Source organism: Phyllobates terribilis, unplaced genomic scaffold (genome assembly GCF_046119375.1).
Source record: "Phyllobates terribilis strain yellow unplaced genomic scaffold, ASM4611937v1 Scaffold_3__8_contigs__length_932513732, whole genome shotgun sequence".
Lineage (NCBI taxonomy): Eukaryota > Metazoa > Chordata > Amphibia > Anura > Dendrobatidae > Phyllobates > Phyllobates terribilis.
In genome coordinates this window covers 268407029-268431171 of record NW_027362763.1, presented here as the reverse complement: position 1 = coordinate 268431171, position 24143 = coordinate 268407029, and the positions used below count along the sequence as shown (strand labels likewise).

Genomic DNA, 24143 nt, shown 5'->3' with positions numbered 1-24143 from the left:
GGGCAGAGCAGGACAGGAGCCCTACCTACTACTATATACTCTACTATATACTACTTTTCTTTCTCTACTACATTCCCTGCACTACTTTGTTCCTCTACTAAATATACTGGATCACTTTGTGCATTTACTAGATGTACTGCACAGCTGCTTACCTTTATTACATGTTTTATACTGCAGTCTACCTCTATTGCATTTACTGTCTACTACATTTAATATATCATACTTTCTTCTACTTTTATTACATGTGCTACCGTGAGATGAGGAACAAGGGAAAAATAGATGTACAGTCATAGCCAAAAGTTGGCACCCTTTAAAATTGTTCCAGAAAATGAAGTATTTCTCTCAGAAAATTATTGCAATTAAACAGGTTTTGTTATACACGTGTTTATTTGCTTTGTGTGTATTGGAACAATACAAAAAAAAACTGAAAAAAAAGGCAAATGGAACATAATTTCACACTAAACCCCAAAAAGGGGCCAGACAAAATTGTTGGCACTTTTCCAAATTTTGGGTAAACAACTTTGATGCTTGTTCAAACTCAATGGGCAATAGGAAAATTACCCCTGAAACAAGATAAAAAGGGGAGAAGTTGACTCAATCTTTGCATTGTGTGACTGTGCGTGCTACACTAAGGATGAGAACAGACAGAGGCGAAGAGAACTGTCTGAGGACATGAGAACCAAAATTGGTGAACAATATCAAAAATGTGAAGGTTACCAGTCCATCTCCAGATATCTTGATGTTCCTTTGTCCACGGTGTGGAACGTAATCAAGAAGTTTACAACCCATGGCACTGTAGCTAATCAACCTGGACGGGGACGGCAGAAAAAAATTGATGAAAGGTTGCAACGCAGGATGGTGGATAAGCAGCCCGAATCAAGTCCCAAAGAAATTCAAGCAGTCCTGCGGGCTCAGATGCATCAGTGTCAGCGCAAACTATCCGTCGACATTTGAATGAAATCACATGCTATGGCAGGAGACCCAGGAGGATCCCACTGCTGATACAGAGACCTATAAAGCTTGACTGCAGTTTGCCAAAATGTACGTAAATAAGCAAAAATCCTTCTGGAAAAGCCTCTTGTGGACAGATGAGACCAAGATAGAGCTTTTTGGTAAAGCACATCATTCTACTGTTCACCAAAAACTGAATGAGGCCTACAAAGAAAAAAATATAGTACCTACAGTCAAATATGGTGGAGGTTAAAAGATGTTTTGGGGTTGTTTTGCTGCCTTTGACGTTGGATGCCTTGACTGTGTACAGGGCATCATGAAATCTGAAGATTTACCAAAGGATTTTGGGTCGCAATGTAGTGCCCAGTGTCAGAAAGCTGGGTTTGTGTCCTAGATCTTCCAGCAGGACAATGACCCCAAACATACTTCATGCAGCATCCAGAAATGGATGGAAACAAAGTTCTGAAATGGCTAGCAAGGAGTATGGACTAAATCCCATTGAACACCTGTGGAGAGTTCTTAAAATTGCTGTTGTGAGAAGGCACCCTTCAAATATGAGAGACCTGGAGCAGTCTGCAAAAGAGAAGTGGTCCAAAATTCCAGTTCAGAGGTGTAAGAAGCTTGTTGATGGTTATAGGAAGCAATTGATTGCAGTTACTTATTCCAAAGGGTGTGCAACCAAATATTACGTTGAGGGTACCATCGATTTTGTCTGACCCATTTTTGGAGTTTTGTGTAAAATTCTGTCCAATTTGCCTTTTTTTTCTCAGTTTTTTTTTTGTGTTCAAATACAAAGGAAATAAATGTGTGTAACAAAACATGTGTAATTGCAATCATTTTCTGGGAGAATAGTTCATTTTCAGGAACAATTTCAAGGGTGCCAACACTTTCAGCCATGACTGTTTGTTTGTGGAAATTATCTATGAATCCAAACCCTGCAGCTATATAAAGATATAATGTGGAGTGAATATACACCACTATGTATAGTATTGCATGAGCAGTATCTTGTCTCCAAATCTTAGTTTGTTATAGTATGAGGCCATAGACATGTATAGGTGCCTTGTGTAAAGTGCTAGTGCATTATCAAAGGTATAGCTGCAAGCAATACTCACTAATCCATATAATGATGGTAGAAGACTTCCTCTATGGAGTGGGGTCCACCCCGACGCACGTTTCGGTTGTCTACTTCGTCAAGGGGTGGCATCATCAGATGGTGTCATGTGCTATAGTGTGCTCTGCACTGCTGTCTACCTGCACTACATGTGTTGCACTGCTTAGTACCTTTATTCATGTACTACACAGCCCTCAATAGTTCACATAAAATGTGCCCATTTTTTGCCATATCTGCCGAGTTCTATGTCTGAGTTTCTTTTAGAATCCCTGGAAAAATGTATTCTAACAGGAACCCCATAGAGCCCCAACAGAGCTATTGATTTGAATGAAGCAAACAGAGTGACTGTGGACACACTTTAGCCTTCATCCTGGCAGAATTAATCTTTTTCAGACTTGCAAAAAAATGTGGCAAACCATGTTTTTGTGCATGTCTAAGCCATTTAATGTGAAATTATTTGTTTACTGCTGATGGACATTTAAAGAGGTTGTCCACTACTTTTACATTGATGGCCTATCGGCCATCAATATCTGATCATCTCGGTTCCAAAACCCGGCAACCCCGCCAATCAGCTATTATCGGTGTTGGTGGCCCCGGCCAGAAATACTCACTTGCCGAGCTACTTCGTCCACTTGAAGTGGCCACCACAAAATACTACACATCCACCTCCTATTAATTTGAATAGAAGGCGGATGTGCAGTACCAAGCCCCGGCCATTACAAGCGAACGGAGCAACTCGGCAAGGGTGTTACTTCCGGCCGGCGGCCACCGGTAACAGCTTATCGGCAGAGGTGCCAGGTTTTGGACCCCAGCCAATCAGACATTGATGACCTATCCTAAGGATAGGTCATCGGATAGGTCATTAGTGTAAAAGTAGTGGACTACCTCTTTAAGCATATCTGATAAATATTCACATTAGTGATACAACCGTTTCTGACCTGTCGAAATGTAAATTATTCCAATGGATGCACAGATTATTGCTCATAGTAAAGGGGGTCGAAGCTCTTCATGCACTTCTACACTACTCAAAAAATAAGAAAGCATCACAGTACAAGAACTCATTCAGATGTTTTGTTTTTCACGTATGTGTTCTGTCTGTATTTTTCAAGAATAGAACACTTACCAATTGTAGTCTTTGTAAAAAGACATGCACATGTGAATGGCACCAGACTGTGTGTTCACAAAAAAATGCATAGAGATGCCTGATTTTGATCCGAGTCATGGATCAAAGTCATCCATTCAAGTCTATGGGTTCATGAAAATCACAGACTTGAAACGGATGTAACACGTGTGCTGTGCGTAGTGATCAACTACTTTTTGACTTTTTGTGGCAGCCGATGGCCAGAAATACTCACTTGCGGAGCTGGCCGTATTCTGATAGTGGCCGCTGCAGGGTACTACACATCTGCATTCTATTGATTTGAATAGGAGGCAGATGTGCAGTACCAAGCCTCGGCCGCTACCAGAAGATGGCCAGCTGCACAAGTAAGTACTTCTGGCCACCGATACTGATTAAGAGCTGATCGGCGCGGGTGCCGGGTGTCGAACCCCGGCCGATCAGACATTGATCAACTGTGCTTAAGATAGGTCATCAATCAAAAAGTAGTGGACAACCTCTTTTAATATTGCAATATGTGAATAGGAGAAGCTTTGCGATATATAATATAATTAATTATTTTTTTTTTTCACTGATAAAACACTGATGGTAAAAACTGACCTAACTTTGATGAAAATCAGTCCATTTGTTTTCGTGTAGATGAAAAAAATGCAGTCTAAATCTGCAGCAGGACCGACTGGTATCTGCTCCTTTATGGGAGGAGTAAAAGTTAGAGCCCTAAAAATGACCTCAAATGGGCCACTGGGGTGCATGTCTCTGACCAAACTACACTCCATGAGTGTAGCTTAAGGACCCGACGTCCTGTAGAAGGACCTGTGGCCACAATCCAGCATCGTGCATCTCAATTGGCATTCACCAGAAAAGACCAGAATTTGGCAGGTCGCCATTGATACCCTGTACACTTTTTAGATAAGAGAAGATTCACACTGGAGCATGTGTGACAAACGTGAAAGAGTCTAGAGATGTCATGGTGAACGTTATGAGACCTGACCCAAATTTCGATTTTAGCAAAGTTTGCTGCTTTAATTTCTATAGTTTTTTTTTTTTTTGGTCAGATTTTTATGGTTACTGAAGTACAATTTTAAGCATTTCATAAGGTTTGTATAAATTTGATGTACTTGGCAATGAAAGTATATAAACACTCAATATTTACGGTGTTGTCCATTATTTTTCACGACTTCTGTTATTGTCCCTGACATGCTTCTGGGCCAAATCCTGACTGATGGCCTCCCATTCTTGTCTAATCAGTGCTTGGACTCTATCACAATTTCTTTTGTATTTTTTTTTTTTTTTTTTTGTCCACCTTCTTTTTTAGGATTGACCACAGGTTCAGAATTTGTGTCAGTCTCCAAATCTTTTGGACACAACTGTAGCCAGCTTGTGAATGATAAAGGCATTGATGTCATTGACTGGCCCTGACATTCCTCAGACCAGGTTCCAATTGAGAACCACTGAGATATTCTGTATCGGTGCATCCAACACCAACAAGTAATGCCACAGATTGTCCAGGAGCTGACTGATGCCCTGATCCAGGTCTGGGTGGGAGATCATATTGGACACCATTTGTCATCTCATAAGCAGAATGCCCAGATGTTGTTGGGATGCATATAGGAATGTGGGGCCATGTACAATTCTGAGTCACATTATCAGTCGGCATGGTGACATTTATTTCAATATTATTACGTTGATTTTTGGAGGGATTTAGAATTCAGCCCTCAGTTGCTTGATGATTTTTGGCTCCATTGGCCGTTGACGTGATTTTGAACAGTGTATTTTTATTCCTTCAGTAGTAGGAGTATACATTGACTTCTGCAGAGTTCCTCCTGCCTTGTGTTCAGTTGCTTCTATGTTCTCTGAAGCATTGACAACCAATATCTGAAAGCACTTAAAAAAACCAAGTGTAAAATGTTTGTGTCAGCACTGAAAAGGCAACCTTAATAGTGAGTGATCTATGCTCCAGCAAAGCCAACGGGCGGAAAGATATTTAACTAAAGCCAGCTGCTCAATTTCTAAACCACCAGCAATACAAGTTTACAAAGGTAACCTCCGAATTCTGGCTCCTTCATGCCTGTCTTTCTCCTCCTGACACCAATGTAAACAGTGGCTAAGCGCACCCGTGTAGGACTTCGAGGAGTGGCCCGAGGATTGGGGGCTGAGTAGGTATGAGTCACATGCCACCGCAGCGATTACTGGTGAAGAGAACCAGACCAAGGTTTTTGGTCAACACAGACATTTGTAAAGTACCTGATGTAATGGAGCTGAATCAGCAAACTGCTCCCTGAGGATTCATCACAAAACAGTTCATGTCATTAACCCCTCACCTGCATATGTCCCTCATTAAACAACTTAATTCAATTACATACATATTCCCTCTCCTAGTGTGCTCGAAAAGAAAACAAAAACAAAGGCTTTGGGGGGAAACGTCAGAAAAGAACACAAACTATAACTAGTATGTGGGATTCGCAGCCCTGGAAGGACTCCGCAGCTCCTGGCTGTGACTTGTGCCGCTCCAACACTTGGAGAATTCACACATTATTTCCACCACAATCCTGAGTTACATGTCCGGCACCGAACTTCTTGTTCCTTTCTCAAGTGAATGTAACTTTGTAGAAAAGGAAAGTGGCCTAATGCAACAATATTCATACAAAATATTGATGGGGACTAATCCTAACTTTTTAAAAAATGTGTTGGCCAAGTGCACACAACATTTTTTTTTTTCAGGTAGGCAAACCCTGAAAGGAGGAAGACACTTCAGGAAATGCCAGTGTTATTTTTTGTCCTCAAGCATCTTTTTATTTAGGGGATGGGGTTCGTTTTCTGAGCGCTTATTCATTGTCTTTGGTCATCGCCAATTTTATTTTTAAAGCCTGAGTCCAGCTGTTTTTTTTTTTTTTTTTTCGTTTTATTGCATCACTGGAGTGGTGCTTTAAATGTAAGTTCCCTATTCACCTGCCGCCACTTTCAGCATTTTTCAGCGTCGGTCTCCAGTGAAAAGTGACCATCCAGCAGCTACAGTGTTTCATGGGGCTGCACGGAGGTCACTTTACAATTTTTGAGTGTTTTCTGGGCACAGGTTTTGCAGTGAACCTGCCTGAAAAGACCCTATGAGTATGTGCACACAGTTTGGTTTGTTTTTTCTCTTTATAAAGCTGGTACATAAAAAAAAATGCTTGAACATCACTTTGATACTTGAAAGACCACCTAGTCATTTCTTTTGTAAAATCACTTGGCTGTTCATATGTTCAGGCTTTCAGCATTTTTTTTTTTGCGTCAGGTTTTCAGAAACTCCAGGTGGGAATAGATAAAGTGAATGTGACTTCTTTGAAGCTGCTTGTATTGGAAAACACCCCAAACTAAACAGTGTCCAATCAAAAGGGTGCAAAAAAAAAAAAGAAACTCTTCAGGAAAAACTCTTCTGACACTCTTCAGGAAGTGACAAACTCCTAAAAGAAGCAGCGTTTCCTGAAGAGCTTTCCACTAGAAACTCATCATTTTTGATCTCTTCAGAAAAAACAAAACAAAAAAAAAAACAGTTTGAATGTAAACTTAACGCTAAAGTAAAGATGCCCCAAATGTATCTATTATGAGCCACTGTGATGAATTTGTACCATTTTCAGACTGTTTAGTCTTAAGTTTACGCTGTCTCTATATTAGACAGGATGAGTAAATCTGCCCCAATAAGAGATTGTATGCCGCACTGTGCATTATAGCCACATACGGTCTCGTGTTCATTTGATGTATACATTGATGTGCCCATAAGACAGTTATTTGACTTTACTGACATAAGCAAAAAGAGGGTCTTGGTATACATTTGGCCGGGAGATGTGCATATACACATCTCTTCAGCCGATTATTGTTCTTGAATAAAAAGTACAATGTTATATAATGTACGTGGCTAATTTGGTAAGTTCTCAATAAACTGGCAGGATCTTTACTAAAACTATATCCAGACCTTATCACAGCGGTCAGACTGAAGGAAACAACGTTACATGGACCCTTGTGTTTCCTGCCCTTACTCTGCGTTGTGTCTCCTGTCAATGCGCTTTCTTTTTTTATCCCATCTAAAGCAGTGATGTCCTTTTTGTCTTTTAAAGTAGCACTCTGAGTAAATGTTTTCTTTTGGATCAGTAGTACTCGACATCCAGTAAAAAGTATTGCGGTTATTTCTCTTACCGAGCACTTTATTCCAGATTTATTCCATGCTGTAGTCGTACATGACCCATACTCCGGCTACCCGAATCATACAGCATCTTGGATTTAGACTAGAAGTCAGATTCTTTACAGTCTTGCTCATCGTTATTGGCACCCATGAAGTATAAGTACATAATGTGGAATATCTCCTGAAACAAATGAATCAAGTGAAAGTTTTTTTTAGTACAGAGCACTCGTGTTAAATATAAAAGAGCAAATGATGAACAATAATTTAAAACCAAAAACAATGTGAAGGAGAAATAGAAAAACCTAAAGCTTGCTGTGTCACTGGTATTGGCACCCTTTACATTAATTTAGTATGGAAACACATTTTGACTCAACTGTGATCCCAATAAATATTCATTTAAATTTCATGCTGGTGCCGTCCTAGCTGCAGGCAGCAGTTGTTCAGATTGATTTGGTCATTTAGATCTCAGATCAATGACAAGCCGATATCTCATTCTGCGCATGCGCTTCCACCTGTCGCCGTTTTCCTGAAGCCCACCAACATATCAATCTGTGCAACTGCCACCCGCAGCTATGACTGTCAGCGCTAAATTTTAAATGAGGAAGAGGATAAAGACACCAGCTCTGCCACGGCCCCTCTGCTGCCTCTGAAGACCCTACTCACAGTCCCGCCCCGACGCACGAAGAGATTAGGAAAATGAAATTTTATAATGATTTAACAAAAAAAACTATTTTAACAAAAAATAGGCACACTGAGGAAGGTCTAATGTAGACCAAAAACGTTTGTGAACCTTTGTTGGATTGTATAGTAAATCATTTATTTAATTTCAACTATTCTGAGTGTCTAGTTTTCTTGCGTATCACTCAAGGGCAGTGTCCAGACCTGCAGCGGCTGACCCACGGGTCAAAGCGGGAAAGCGGAGAACAGAAGGACGAAGACCGAATCACAGTCAGGCGGTCCAAGGTCGGGGCAGGCACACTGGTTCACAAAACTAAGCCAAGGTCAGGAGTGGAGAGGTCAGACAGAACAGGTAAATGAGCCGGGTCAGTAACAGAAGAGATGAGACAAAAACACTAAACTGAACAGTGGAGACGGTCGGGAACAGGAACCTACGTTCAGGCAGGCAACAGAGGGAGGAGCAGCCTAATATATCCTCTGCTGGCAGGGGATAGGCTGGGGAAGCCAAACCTTGCAGGACCCAGCAGGGTTAAATTCCTGCAGGATCTGGTCGAGCCTCCCTATATGCAGGTGCAGGCAGCAGGAATATGCAGAAGAGTTGGAAGTGCTGTATGATGTACTCAGCGCGGCAGCGAACACAGTGAATAGCACTGCGCTAGGAGGGCATGTGAGTTACTGCCGTGACAGCCAGATTCAGAAGAACAGCGACATTCACATATTTATGGCAAGTTCACTTTAAATCTATATAAGGCTGCGTGCCCACTATGCGTTTTTCAAGCATTTTTGCCGTGGAATTTCCGCAGCGAAAACGCTTAAAAAAATGCTTGGTAATACGTGCCCCATGGTCCCCAATGATAATCCGCATGTGCTGTGCACATGCTGCAGAAATTTCCGTTGCGTAGATTATCATTGCGGAAAAATATGCAGCATGTCCATTAATTTTGTGGACACGCAGCGTAATCGCCGCCATCAACTTGCATTGAAAAGCTTAATATCCGTGTCAGCACATTTGCACACACGGATATTAAGCGTTTCAATGTGCGGATAGTACCCGGGTTTGGAGAAGAGGAGACTCTCATCCAGACCGGGGTACCATAGTACCTGTTAAAAAAAAAAAAAAAAGAATTTAAAATAAAAAACAAAGATTATACTTCCCTTCCGATGTCCCCCGGCCTCCTCAGCGATGCATCCGGTCTCTTGTACAGCTCACGGTGGTGTGAGGACCTGACATGACGTCATTTAGTCATGTGACAGGTCACGCAACCGCTGACGGAGGTCGCGTGACCTGTCACATGACTCAGTGATGTCATCACAGGTCCTTCACATCACCGCGACCGATACAACACACCGGATGCATCGCTATGGAGACCGGGGGCCATTGGAAGGGAAGTATAAAATTTATTTTTTATTTCTTACCATTCTTATTCTTTTTTTTTTTTAAATATTACTTGGTCACACTATATAAATCCATGCCAGTTGCATGGATTTATATAGTGTGAACAAGTTGTCAAGCACTTTTCCAAGTGATGCTAAAATCGCTTGGAAAAGCGCTTGATAACCCACATGCAGAAATGCATGCAAAAACGCTTGACAAATGCTTCTACCTGGCGGGAAAAACGCATGTAAAATCCGCATGCATTTTTCCTGCCAGGGAGAAGCATAAAAAATATGCAGCATTTCTGCATCGTGGGCACTTAGCCTAACTGAATCAGTCTTCTGAAGAATATTTAGAGTTAAAGAAAATGGCATTAACGCCAAGTAAAAATTATATATTTATGGATAGTGACAGGTCCTGTTTAATCTGAGGAAAGGTGTCAAGCTGAAAGATGCTCTTGTTTAAAGGGAATCTGTCAGTAGGATCAACCCTCCTAAGCCGTTTATATGGGCTTGCAGGTCATAGGAAGCTGAATGAAATGATACCTTGTTATCTGCGATCTGTCCTGCTATTCTAGCGAAATCCCCATTTTTCTTATATGTAAATGAGCTTTTAAGATCCATGGGTCGGACATTGATCTGAATATTAATCTGTCTCCAGAGCTTATTTTAAGTGAAAGGAGGCATTACCAGTGTGAGACATGTTATGACTGTCAGTCTGCTTTCCTGATCTCACTGCATAGCTGTGTGATTACAAAGTGCGGGGAGTAGAGCAGACATGTGTGATTACAACTAACTCCGTACAGCAAAGCTGAACTTTGAAAGGACAGTTGCTGTTGCAAATGTGTTTATAATGAGACATAGTGCTGTCAGCTCTGCTGCAGAGCGGTGTGTGATTTATAAGTAACACAGTATAGCAGATTTGAACTTTGCCACATTACAAAGACATTTGTCCTCTCACAGTACTGGCAGCTCTGCTGTACTGCCCTTCTTCCCTTTACTGGCTGTGTGAGATGGGAGCTAAAGCACTTTGAGACAACTGCAGCTTAAAATATCTTTGTAATAAGAAAATTCATTTTCTATGTTAGTTGTAATTACACACAACTCTGCGCTGAGATCAGGAAAGCAGACTGTCAATCATTACATGTCTCACACTGGTAACACCCCATTACATCTATAATATAATGGGAGATGCGTCCCTCTGTCTGAAGCCTTTATAGACTGCGCAAGCGACACGCCTGCGCAGTCTGGCTCCAGACAGAAGCACGCATGGAGCCTTTACAGGTAAGAGGAGTGTGTATGGCGCCGGAGATCCCGGTATGCGTAGACACTGAACGCATACTGCGATCTCCGGCGCCATACTTGCCTGACCGGTAGGAGCGTTGCCGCGGCGCCTCTGTTTGGTCCGGATGCCGGGGAGGAGTGAGGCGTCGGATCGGCGCATGCGCATAGCACTATCAGGCACCATTTTACTGAAGACACATTTGCAGTGTGTCTTCAGAAAAATGGCGCCGAACAGCGCGGTATGGGCATGCGCGTACTTCGGCGTCGCACTCCTCCGGCAGAACGGGACACAGCGCTGGAGCACAGGGAAGAAAGGTGAGTATAAGTGTTTGTTTATTTTTTTGTATGTGTGTGCAGCGTGATAGCGATGAGGGGTACCATGCATACCAGGATTGGGGGGTGAGGGGGTACTATGCATCCCAGGATTGGGGGGTGAGGGGGTACCATGCATACCAGGATAGGATGGGGGATGCAAATAACAACAGGGTGGGAGAACAGGATTGGGGAGCACAAATACCAGGATGGGGGCAGCACATACCAGCATGGGAGACCATGTATCAATAAAAATGATCGCCACCCGGGCGTAGAATGGGTTCAATAACTAGTTTAAAATCATCTCTGGAGGCAGATTATTGGGAAGATCAGTGTCCGGCCCATAGCTCTTAACTGCTCGTTTACATATTAAGAAAAACATGGATTTCTCTGGAATAAGACCTCACATTGCAGATATCAAGATATCCTTTTATTCAGCTTCCTATGACCTCCATGCCCATATACACTGCTTAGGAGGGTTGATCCTACTGACAAATTCCCTTTAATGCCTGCTCTGTTTTTTTTTTTTTTTCCTCTCCCATTTTGATCATTGATTCTTGTTTTCTCCCCTTTTAGTGAAAGTTTTTCTAACTAATTAAATTTTAAAATGACCTTGATGGCTCATTTGCCTTTCTTTTAGAATACATAATACTCTAATGTAGGATAAATTTCAACAGTTTTGAGTTATTACACCAACAGATTTTAGTAATTTTTTTCCCTTTTTATTGGTGGTAAAAGAATAATCGATACCACTTGCCACCTCCCACGTTGCTGTTACAGCTGCTCCTTTTTATCCCTACAATGGATACACTTTAAATGAAGTCACAGATGTACAAAGAATCATTAATAACCCAAAATGCATCAAGATGATCCATTATGTTCTGCGTTACTCTGAGCGCTCTGGTCAGGAGTATATTGTTTGTGTTCATGCCTTAAATAGCTTCTTCAGCAGGTTTTTATATTGTCTGCTTGATTTTATTGGCAGCAGTCCATGTGTCTTTACAATAGAATCCAGCCACATTATGATTTACATGGCCACTGAAACACTGCTAAAAGCAATATGTGAAATTCCAGGGCTTTTTACAAGCCCTGTTGGAAATGGGAATCTTCATGGATCAGGTGAATGTTAAAAAAGCCCCAGGTGGCAACTTTTTAACCTTCTTTCCAAGCTTTGTTCAGTAACATCTTTTATGCGTTAACAAGATCAAGATAGATAAACCACCTTGCCTACGTGGCATACACCCTTGTGCATTTAGGGAGTTGAGTAGGATAATAAAACAAACCACTTTATTAAATGTGCTTGGGCTTATTTACAACATGCATCATACTACAGCAGATGTGCTTTGTCGTATAGGCCTAACCTTGTTCAATCGCTGCTTTTCAAAGTTTAAGTTAAGATCTGCTGAATATGGGAATAGATCATGTTTTAGTCCCTGGCCAGTGTATGTTACTCACTTCCCAATCTGTAGTAGTTTCAATATGAAAGAATATATTCGCTACCATAAAATATATGAATATTCAAAGAGACTAAGGGGTTTTATCACCATTATAAAAGCATAAGAATGCACCAACAAGTCGCAAAGTATAAACTGCAGCTCCTTTTGACTTTTTACCTTCCTTTTCCTCTGCCAACTATCCTTCATGTATTAGATAACTTCTGTCTGGAGAGGTGCACATTGCACCTCTGTGACACGATGACCCATTTAATTTTACACTGATGTGCTTTAGTTATATTCCATTTTCTAGTGATTTGTATAGTCATTTTTCTTTAGCCCTATGGTCTATTAATCAATACATCTCTCAGTTCCCTTAGTTAGAGCAGTCAATGGGTGTCAGAGCACCCAATCTTCTCCAATCAAAACTTGGCATGTCACAAGTATTTTTTTTGTTTTTTTATTTTATAAAAAAAAAATGAAAGCACATTTATATGGGCAGACCGCTGTCTATAATGACCACCAGTTGGCAATATAACAAGTCAACTGGCGCTTCTTTAAAGGATCTTTTAACACCGTCTGATGCTTACAGTATGGGGACAAATTAATTTTTAAGGGAATCTATCAGCACAGAATGACTGTTCAAACCAAGTACAGTCGCTGGGTGCATCAATTATTTAAGTGCACCTTCCCACCTGCTTATTTTCCCTCAATCTCCACCCCCCACCTCTTCTTTGATTGACAGCTGTGGCTTCATAGAGCCAGAGAAGGGCGGCGATAGATGAAGACTAAGGAGGAGGGAAAATGTATTTGAATGATTGGCCTCGCCATGATGCACCCAGCGCCTGGACTTGATTTGAACAGAGTCCCTTTAACCTTTTCCCTAAATGTGACACTCATATAAATCACACATGAAGTGCTGGTGTATGGATTATGCTAAGGAGCAGGGCGGGTGCCGGCTGTGTAATACATTGAGCCTCGGTGATTCGAGCTAGCTCTGATGGCTTCTGGTTTACCACTTATATACTAATGTCAATATCCACAAGTGTTATGATTCGAGTGGACAGTTTGTTCCAGCGCTTATTGCCACCTCCTAAACCCAACCCCTGCATGTTATCAGCAACAGAGCTCCTGCTTAGATGGAGAGGTGTATTTTATTTGCAACAATTATAGTTTAGGTCACATAAAAGATGAATTTGTCAGATGCTCGTTACCATGTTTATATGGCCCAGAATGAGTGTTCTTACAAACTCTTATCCAGCTGATGACCGCCGGTGTTAAAGGGCCCTAGTTAAAAACGAGAAAAGAATGAGCACCGGCCCTTTAATCGCTGCCCTGACTTGTAACCTAACCAATCCTAATATTCACAACTAACTTCTCATGTGTATAATTAATTACATATGCCCCCAAGACTTAACTATGTTCTGATGTATGGAACTCCCATTGGAATTTCAGGTTTTAATATTTGGGTATCCTTACAGCCATCTATGTTATTGCTGATGTTCCACATTGAAAACATAAAGCGGTTACACATTTACTGCCGGTACGCCCAAGAAACTAAATTGTCCATAAATCATTTGTTTCAGAAAATAAAAGTGAAGCCTCATTTGCTTTTGAGAACTGCGACATGATGAAATACCTGTGCACGTTCCATGTGAGCGTGGCCTGTCGACATAATTTAGCTTTTTCTGTTAAATATTTTTTTATCCAAAGCTTTCCCTGTCAATTTGAGGTTTGCATCAGTTAGGAAAGCTTGTTGTGCTTATTCCGTTCTTCAAACCACACTTCATCTGCACTGCCTATGCTAATTACTCTCAGATGCATTGTACTCTGTTTAGCACAGAGGTTAATAAAGTTTACAATTATTTATCTGTCAAAATCATGTCAGAATAAAAGAGCAATCTTCGGATTTATTGATAATGTTGAATGCATTTTAATTGAGCAATTCTTTGCAACAATTTAAAACACTGTTGCAAACTTTGGATGTTGGGACCTAAATGTGTCTGCAATTTGAGATGTGAAATTATCATCAATTTTCCATTTTTTTGTTCTGTGTTTTAGATTTGTGATTATGAATCAGTTTATTCAGTTAAAGCCAAGGTGTTTTATACCGCTTTACATATCAATCATTGTAAATTTAAAGGAGCTTCTGGGTGAAACAGTCCTTTTTAAAATTATCCTTTTAGGTAATTATGGCTTTAAAAGCAGCAAATTTTTCAAATTGAACTGAACACACCATTTAATAGGCTCTGCAGAGCAGAATAAAATAAATCTATATATGCTGATCAGTCATAAGCAGACAGAGACGTACTGAAGATGAACACGCCCCCACAATAGTATGGACAAACAGTCTGATCCTCACTGCAGACTGATGACGTGCTGGAGCACAGCAGACCTGAGTGTGATTAGATTAAAGGGGTTGTCCGGTCAAAAGTGATAAGTCCGCAGTCACGCTGTGTGACTGCAGACTAATTATGAATCCCCGCAGCGCACTCACTGTGTGCTGCGGGGATTTGCCGGTTTCAGACCTGGGACTGAAGGGTATGTACAAGTTATACATAGCCCCAGCCAGTTGGCGCCACCTCGCTGCATATGTATGCGTATATGTATTTATGGAGCGGGCCAATGCCCCATATAGTGACATAGACGGCCAGTGGGGTTGTCCGACTAGAAGGTGCTCCATATAAGTGTATGGAGAGGGAGGCCACGCCCACTGGCATGTATAACACATACATATCCTCCGTTACCGGGTCTGGAACCGGCAAATCCCCATAGCGCACAGTGCCTGTGCTAAGGGGGTTCATAAGTCTGCAGCCACATAGTGACTGCAGACTTATCCCTTTTGACCGGACAACCCCTTTAAGTGACAGATTTCAGCTCTCCTCTCTGGCATTCAGTGTGGAGGGGAAGTGGAATGCTGCAGATGTTGAGTCTCATTACAAACACTCTCTCACAAAGTGGATCTCTCAAATGAGCTTTATTGGCAGGACCATTTAGTGAAGTGAAAGGTGTGCTAAACAATTAGGAATCGAATAAAAAAAAAAAAAAAAAAAAAGTAAATGCTTTATTTGAAAAATATGAACAAACTGACATGTAATTATAAAAACATTTAAAAAGCAAAACAGTTATGATTTTATAATTAAATGTTATTGTTTGTTCATGTTTTTCAAATAAAGCATTTCATTATTTTATTGGACTTTAAAAAAAAAGTCCAATTGGCCATTACCAGAGAGATTTCACTAGGGCGTGTATATCACACGAGATTATCACTAAGGGACTAGCAAACCTGCTACTATGTAGTCTGCCATATTCAAGAGCTATTTATAACCCCGCCCCCACCACTGATTAGCAGCTTTCTACCTATTCACAGTGTACACAGAAATCTGCCAATCAGGGATGTGCGTGGGGTTATACAGAGCTCAGCATTCTGAGAACTGCTATATCTGCAGCAGAGAAAACTGCAGCAAGCAGCTCAGAAAGGGATACATCACTGGAATCAGGGTCTCTACTCCTATATCATGCTATTCTCAGATAGGGTAGTAAAAACCTGGTGACTGAAAGTATTAAATGTTAATCAATAAAACTAATACAGAAAAACTGTTGTGAACCAAATGTAAGTACAATGATGAAATTATGATTTTTATGGAAATTAATGGTGCTATACAAGCCAGTCAAATAAATAGAAAAACACATTTTTTTTTTATTTTTAATATTTTTCTATTGAAATATTTAAATAAAATATCACATGTAAAAAGCTACATCTCCTCCAGGGCAATAACAAGAAAACATGAAATCCGCCTTTCTAGTAGAACATCTATTTCTGGAGAACATGGGAAGCAATGGTCTGGCTGAAAAGATCGATTTAGCAGACACGGTGGCTCAGTGGTTAGCACTGCAGCTTTGCAGCGCTGGGGTCCTGGGTTCAAATCCCACCAAAGACCACATCTGCAAGGAGTTTGTATGTTCTGCCCGTGTTTGGAGTGTGGGAGGAAATCGGAGAACCCTGAGGAATCCCGCGCAAATACATACTGATAGGGAATCTAGATTGTGAGCCCCAACAGGGACAGTGCTGATAATGTCTGCAAGGCGCTGTGGAATTAATGGCACTATATAAGTGAGTAAAATAAATAGTATGGGCTATATTTATGGTGCCAGGGACAAAATATGTAGGAATGGAGACAAAATTAACAATTTCCAGCAATCTGTATTTAAAGGGAATCTGTCAGCAGGCTTTTACTACCTCATTTGAGAGCAGCGTAATGTAGGTAAAGAAAAAGTGAATCCAAAGATGTATCACTTAGATTACTGGATGCATCAGTTCTGACACAATCAGAGCTTTTAGATTTAGAATGAAGCAGAGCTGAGAAAGCTAACCCCGCCCACTCCAGGCTCTCTGTACAAAGTCCATAGACGGTGAGGTGCCGATCACAGGAGGTGGCGTTTCCGAACTAGTGTAGTCCGGCAGTGTTAATTTCTTAGTGAGAAGTTCTTCATAGTTAGGTTGTGTGCCCACTATGCGTTTTACAAGCGTTTTTGCCGCGAAATTTCCGCAGCGAAAACGCTTAAAAAACGCTTGATAATACGTGCCCCATGTTCCCCAATGATAATCCGCATGTGCTGTGCAGGAAAATCCGCAGCATGTCCATTAATTTTGCGGACAAGCAGCATAATCGCCACCATTGACTTGCATTGGACCGTGTGACATCCGCATCATTGCATCTGCACATGGTACCCAAGTCTGGAGGAGAGGAGACTCTCATTCAGACCTGGGTACCATAGAAACTGTAAAAAAAAGAATAATTTAAAATAAAAAATAAAGATTATACTTCCGATGTCCTCCCGGTGTTTTCTCCCCTCCGTCTGGTCTGCTGTATGGGTCGCGGTGTTGTGAAAAACCTGCCATGACGTCATTGAGCCATGTGACCTGTCACATGACTCAATGACGTCACCGCAGGTCCTTCACAACACCGCGAGCCACCCAAGACACCGGACGCAGCGGAGAAAACACCGGGAGGACATCGGAAGTATAATCTTTATTTTTTATCATTCTTATTCTTTTTTTTTTTTAAACTAACTTGGTCACACTATATAAATCCATGCCAGTTGCATGGATTTATATAGTGTGAACAAGTTGTCAAGCACTTTCCAAGTGATGCTAAAATCGCCTGGAAAGAGCTTGTCAACCCGCATGCGGAAATGCATGTGAAGAACGCTTCACTTCCGCATGTCCCTGGCAGGAAAACGCATGTACAATCCGCATGTACAATCCGCATGCATTTTTCCTGCCAGGGAGAAGCGGAAAAAATATGCAGCATTTCTGCATCGTGGGCACTTAGCCTTCGTAGACAACAACACGCAGTTTGACAAGTGACACATCCCTGAATTCTGTGTCTCAGCCTCTATCTCCTGCTGTCTTCAGATTACATATCAAAAACCTGCTGACAGATTCCCTTAAACCTGCTGACAGATTCCCTTAAACCTGCTGACAGATTCCCTTTAAACAAAACCATGTGACAGAGCTAAAGTTATGATCTTTTTTTTTGTCTATGCTATAAACAACTGTATTGTGTTTTCTTTTTTTTTCCTGATTTTTTTATTACATATTAATTTTTTTAGTGTGAGTAATATTACAGTGACTCGCAGTTCTGTCTTTCATTCTTAAAAAGCAGAAAAAAAGTGGAAGAGTGCAGTTGTGAAAATAGAGCAGATCCCGATTAGCAGGAAGTTTCCTTGTGTTGTGCCAAATATTCCGTACACGGGAGTCATATTTCTAATCATTTAAAAACACGTGGGAATACATAATAGGAATCGTTCAGTAGTTATAACTGTTCTGTTATCCCACAGAATTTATTATATACCAAGTGCTAAGCTCCTATAATTCCTCCCATATTTGATAGAAATCCTCTACTAGACACATGGGAGGCTCTACCAAGCTTTACCGCTCTCTAAGAACAATACAACAGTTCACATGTACATGGAAATCATCTGTGAAGCAGCTACGTGGTTTCAGCTTCCGTATATTGCCTCAAGAAAAATTTTATGTTTACATTATATAAAAAGATCACTTTTCTCTACATTTCATGTACTTTCTCTGTGTAATGAGGTCGGACTGGAGGGAACTCAGTATCTCATTTCATAATAACGTGGCTTCAGGAAGCTGAAGTATGGCATTGTGCTAGTTAACACTGGAGAGTGTAAGGTCATTTATGATATTTTTTCTCCCTGCCCAAGTGGTGCAGAGCTGTGCCTTTAACCATTTGCTATATCAGTTTTGTATAGTGCTGCTTTTTTGAGGATATACAATAGGCACGTGTGGAAAAAAATGCCGCAAAGTATGAATGCTTTAAAAAATAAAAGTGTTAATCGTTTAACAAATGCAAAGTGAAGGAACGAAAAAGAAATCTAAATCAAATCAATATTTGATGTGACCACACTTTGCCTTCAAAACAGCATCAATTCTTTGTACATTAACACTCAGTTGTTGAAGGAATTCGGCAGCAAGCTTGTTCCAAACACTTTGAAGAACTAACCACAGATCTTCTCTGGATGTAGGCTTATGCAAATCCTTCTGTCTCTTCATGTAATCCCAGAAGGACTCAATGATCTTGCGATCAGAGCTCTCTGGGAGGCCATATCATCAACTCCAGGATTCCTTATTGTTCTTTACAGAGAAGATAGTTCTTAATGACATTGGCTGTATGTTCATGGTTGTTGTCCTGCTGGAGAATAAATATGGAGATAATTAGACACCTCTCTGATGGTATTACATGATGGAAAAGTATCTGTCTGCATTTCTCAGCATTGAGGACACCATTACATTTTGACCAAATTCCTAACTCCATTTGCCAGAATGCATCACCAAATATTCACAGAACCTCCTCCATGCTTCATTGTTGTCTGCAGACACTCATTATTATATTATTCTCTAGCCCTTCAGTGAACAAATTGTCTTTTGTTACTGCAAAATATTAGATTTTGACTCCTCAGTCCAGAGTACCTGCTGACATTTTTCTGCACCACCGTTCTGTTATATGTTGCCTAGTTGAGTCACTTGGCCTTGTTCCATGTTGAAGATATGGCTTCTTGGCTAGAATTCGTCCATGAAGATCACTTCTGGCAAGACTTCGCCAAACGGTAAATAGGTGTTGCTGGATTCTACTGGTTGCTGCCAGTTCTCATACTACTGCTGGATATTTTCCTATTTCGAAGGGAAGTAGGTATGTTGTGTCTTTCATCTGCTGCACTACTTCCTTGGCCGACCACTGCATCTAGGTCCTCATCGTTGCCATTTCTTGGTGTCCTCAATAGTGAGAAATAAAGGCACATAACTATACCTCATGGAATACCATCAGGGAGGTGTCTGATTGGCTCCTAATTTATTCTGCAGAAGAACAATGACTCTAAACATACAGCCAATGTCCTTGAGAATTATCTTCAGCGTAAAGAACAAGGAGTCCCGGAAGTGATGATATGGCACCAACAGAGCCCTGATATTCCCAACATAAAGTCTGTCTTGGATTACAAAAAGAGACAGAATGATTTGTGCACGCCTACACCCATAGAAGAGCTGTGGTTAGTTCTTCTCCAAAATGTTTGAAATAACCTCCCTGCCAAGTTCCTTCAAAAACTGTGTGCAAGTGTACCTAGAAGAACTGATGCTGTTTTGTAGTCAAAGCGTGGCCACACCAAAAATGCTTTTGATTTTAGATTTTTCTTTTGTTAATTCTCTTGATTGTATTTTGATTATTGATAAAAATAAACCAACACTTCTACTTTTGAAAGCATTCTTACTTTGCAGCATTTTTCCACCTCTGAAGCCTTTTGCATGGTACTAAATATGTTGTTTACTTTTGGCAAGGATATGTAGGCACTCCTTGGTATAGTTCTACCTTAGATAACAGATAATTATACCATAGCTTGCCTAAATAACATTGCCAAAAAGTACCCAATAGCTTTGGCAGGCAGTTCCACAAAATGCATTTTGTTCAGTAAACTTGGGCAAGTAGCTGAATATTGGAGTCAACTTGGGGATTTCAGGTACAAACTTTGTTGTGCCGGCTATTTCCGTCAGTGCCATAGAGACTCGATGGAGCTTCTGGGCGCGTGCTGGACCTCCTCTCCTTCCTCCCTCTGTGAGCATGCAGGGGAAAGGTTCTTTTTGAGCAGACATTTTTTCCTATCCTTTGGATAGGTGCAAAATCGCAATTGTTTCTTAACCCCCTCAGGCCAGTTGATTTTAAAGTCTTGGTCATTTCTCTAGTAATTTCCTTTTTTTAATTTAGAAGCAAAGTTCTCTTTGATCCCTGCGTTGGTGACCTTTTGCAGTCTGCAGCCCACCATAATTATACAAGCATGTATAGAACATTCAGCGATTTGTCCTCTTACTGTATCTCCATAAAGTAAATTGACTGGCGGTATTTCAAGTAAATCTTTCAGTTACACTTGTCTACCCTCATTATATTTATATTACCAAAGTTGACAAGCTTCCCAGGAGTTTGATATTTTGTGGGTTCGCATGTACTGCAAAAGAAATTACAGTGCTAAATATGGCAAACGCATTAAATATTCCTTCCCCCAAGCACTAAACGATGTGTCCAGCGTTTTGCATTTGGACATATTTTGTCTTTTAAACAGATGGATTTTTTTGCCGTCTTACATATTGAATAAAGTTCCTTTTCAGTTTTTGATTAATGGGTCTTCTAATTAGCTTTGCATCTGAGCTCTATTTGGTAAGCCTGCCTCGTCTTTCTTCTGATCAATCTTAATAGCCCTGCATATATTGCTAATGTCTCTAGCAGACTTGAACCATTTGCCGTGTCATCTCCTATTCTTATTCATTGAAGCAGCCTTGACCTCTGCCACCGGCTCATCTGCTGTCTGATGTCCAGCTGCTTCAGGTGTGCTTAGGCTAGAGCAGAATCAACCATTTTATGTCCCGCGTTTCATCTTTGTTCACATGACTTTGCATTTTCATTGCATTATTTAAAGAATAAATGTTATATTTCTTTTTGTTTATTGGTTAGTTTATTTGTTAATTTTTTTTTTTCAGTGGTCTTATGCTTTGGAAAAACCAACTACTGGTAGTATCTTCAGCCTTACATGGTCGATAGATGGAACCCAGGTTGCTGGAGCTTGTGGAAATGGTCATGTTATCTTTGCTCATGTCATTGAGCAACATTGGGAATGGAAGAATTTTGAAGTAACTTTAACCAAGAGAAGAGCTATGCAGGTTGAGTTATATTTCATAACATGTCTTTAAAATTTCATTCTAATTTATAAGCCCCTCACTAAAATGGGAACAAACAAATTTTTAGCTATAATTATTAAAGTATCTAAAGCCCATTCAAATATGGGTCAAGAGGTAAGGGAATCATTGGAAATAGGCGCTCTTGTATTCCAGTGAGCTGTGCCGTGCATGCAGTAGCCTCCTTTAGAGTTGGTGAGAATTGATGACCAGGACCCAGTCCATCAGCTAGGTCAGTAATCTGTGGTCGCTGGGAGGAATCCTGAGAACCTCCTTATCTCCTGGCATCCTCAGGTCTTCTTTCAATTAGTCGTTCTGGAGCAACGCTGCATAGTGATGCACATGTGATGTCACACCAGGCCAGATAATCATTAGCCTCATCAGTAATCTGTGACTAATCTGCTGGGGCCTGTGAATTGATTTGCGCCAACTCCATCTCCGCCCATTTTTTGCATTAATAAACACGTCCTCTGCTGGTCGGTAATTATTCCTACAGCGGATGGGGCAAATGAAGACATTGTGGCTGATTTATGAACCTAAAGGCGCTAGAATTCTGGCTTAATTTTGAAAAAAAAAGGCTGTCTTCCATATATCGCAGTATTTAATGTCTGCGATATTTGGACACACTTGATAACGAGGTGTGGTCTAACTTTTTTTATTTTTCTTGCACCAAAGTTTGGTGTAAATTATTGGTTCAATGTAAACCAAATAAAAGGTAGTGTGAACTTGACTAGACCTCCTAAAGATGCACCAGATTTATAATCCAGCATGAACCACTGTAATTTGACGCATTTTAAGACTGTCTAATCTAAAGCTGCATTTACACTGACCCATAACCTTGAACGAGTGTTCTTTAAAAATGCTCCTTTCACAATTATCGTACAGACTGATCACACAGTTAAATGAGCGAAACACGATCTAGTATAAATTGCTCATTCCGCATTCTTTACCTTGGTCTGCCTTCCAATTGGTGAATGTTTACCGATCAGCGATCCTATTGTGCCACCACTCCGTGTAACGCATTAGTTCAGGAGAGTCCGCCTGAGATTTTTGTATCATGAAAAGCAAAAATTATTTTCTAATTTTTCAACACTTTTTTCTCTTCCCCCTTGTCTTTTGGGCTGATATTTTTGACATTTCATGTATACTTGTGTTGGAATCGTGACGAGTCAGTTTGCAGCCTCACTCATTGCCTATATTTCCAGGTCCGCAATGTAATAAATGATGCCATGGACTTGCTGGAATTTCGTGACCGAGTAATTAAGGCATCTTTGAAGTACGGACATCTAGTGGTTTCCACCTCTCTCCAGTGTTATGTATTTAGGTAAGCAAGTTGTCCGTCTGTGGATCGTTTCCTTTGATTCATTGCTTTTCAATCATGTGCTCTACAAAGGTCCTTTAAGCCGACACTATACCAGGCTTGTATCCTTTGTTGAAATACTGTCATAGGAAGCAGGTGGTACTGTTGCTACTAATTCTTTCTGCTTCTCGGAGAAGTTGAAGAATCAAAACATCTGGACCCTTTCCAAGAAAAACCTTTCAAGTAATTGTTTTTGTAGCTTTCTGTTGCAAGTGTGGTCACCTAGTTTACAAAGTGAAAGGGCGGCCTCCGCCCCATTGTTATTAGTTCATGATCTACGCCTCGACTTAATGGTCGGGGATAACACATTTGTGAACAGCTGCAGGGAAAAAACAAAATACAAAGTTTTTAAATACATTTATAATGCAGGTCTTTATTCATGTACAGTATGAATTGTGTCATACGACAGTCACGCCTCACTAAGCGGTATGCACTACTACCCTAAGCAATGTTAGCTAGAAATGCATGTATGCTGTTGGGTAATCAGTCAGGGCCGGGGTAAGGGGAGATGATGTAAGAGTGCGGTTTCTGAGACCAGTGGGTCTACGCTGATGGCTAAGAGAGACATCTGCTAGTGTACGAGTACTGAGGCGGATTCCTGCTGTCACCAGGCGACTTCAGGAGCTTCTCCATTTACTTCTGTGCTATAGAATAAAGAAGAATCTGATTGTATGGTACATAGTTATCTTATCTCATATTTTGTGCTGTATACCTGATAAAGAAGCCGTCATAGTCAGTAATGGCAGCCAGATCCTCCAATACAATGTGCCCTTTCTTCAGCAGGAGACACAATTAGTGTTACCCCTGTCCTCTTGAAGCCACAAAAGCTTTCTAGTGCCAACACCCTTCTACAGAGTTAAAATAAAATACTGAATTATATAGTCCTAAATTATATAGAACTTGTCCATATATCAGATGGAGAAAGAAATAATGTATATACAGTGGTATAACTTGGTTTTTGCTTCCGCGGCTTTAACTCTAGCACTCCTGTGCTTTAAAACTCAATTATTAAATAAGTTATCCACTACTTTGTCATTGATGTCCCATCTATTGGATAGGGCATCAATGTTTGATCGGCTGGGGTCCCACACCTGGCACCCCTGCCGATCAGCTTCTATTA

The 24143-nt window shown here is 40.8% G+C and overlaps 1 protein-coding gene across 1 annotated transcript in view; it reads left to right on the top strand.

The window, feature by feature from the left end:
- The window catches only part of IFT80 (intraflagellar transport 80), a 140531-nt gene that overhangs the window by 80855 nt on the left and 35533 nt on the right, over positions 1-24143 (top strand). Inside the window, exons 9-10 of the mRNA XM_073674807.1 lie at positions 21469-21648; positions 22869-22987. Coding sequence (XP_073530908.1) covers positions 21469-21648; positions 22869-22987 — 299 coding nt within the window. The remainder of the gene's footprint in view (positions 1-21468; positions 21649-22868; positions 22988-24143) is intronic.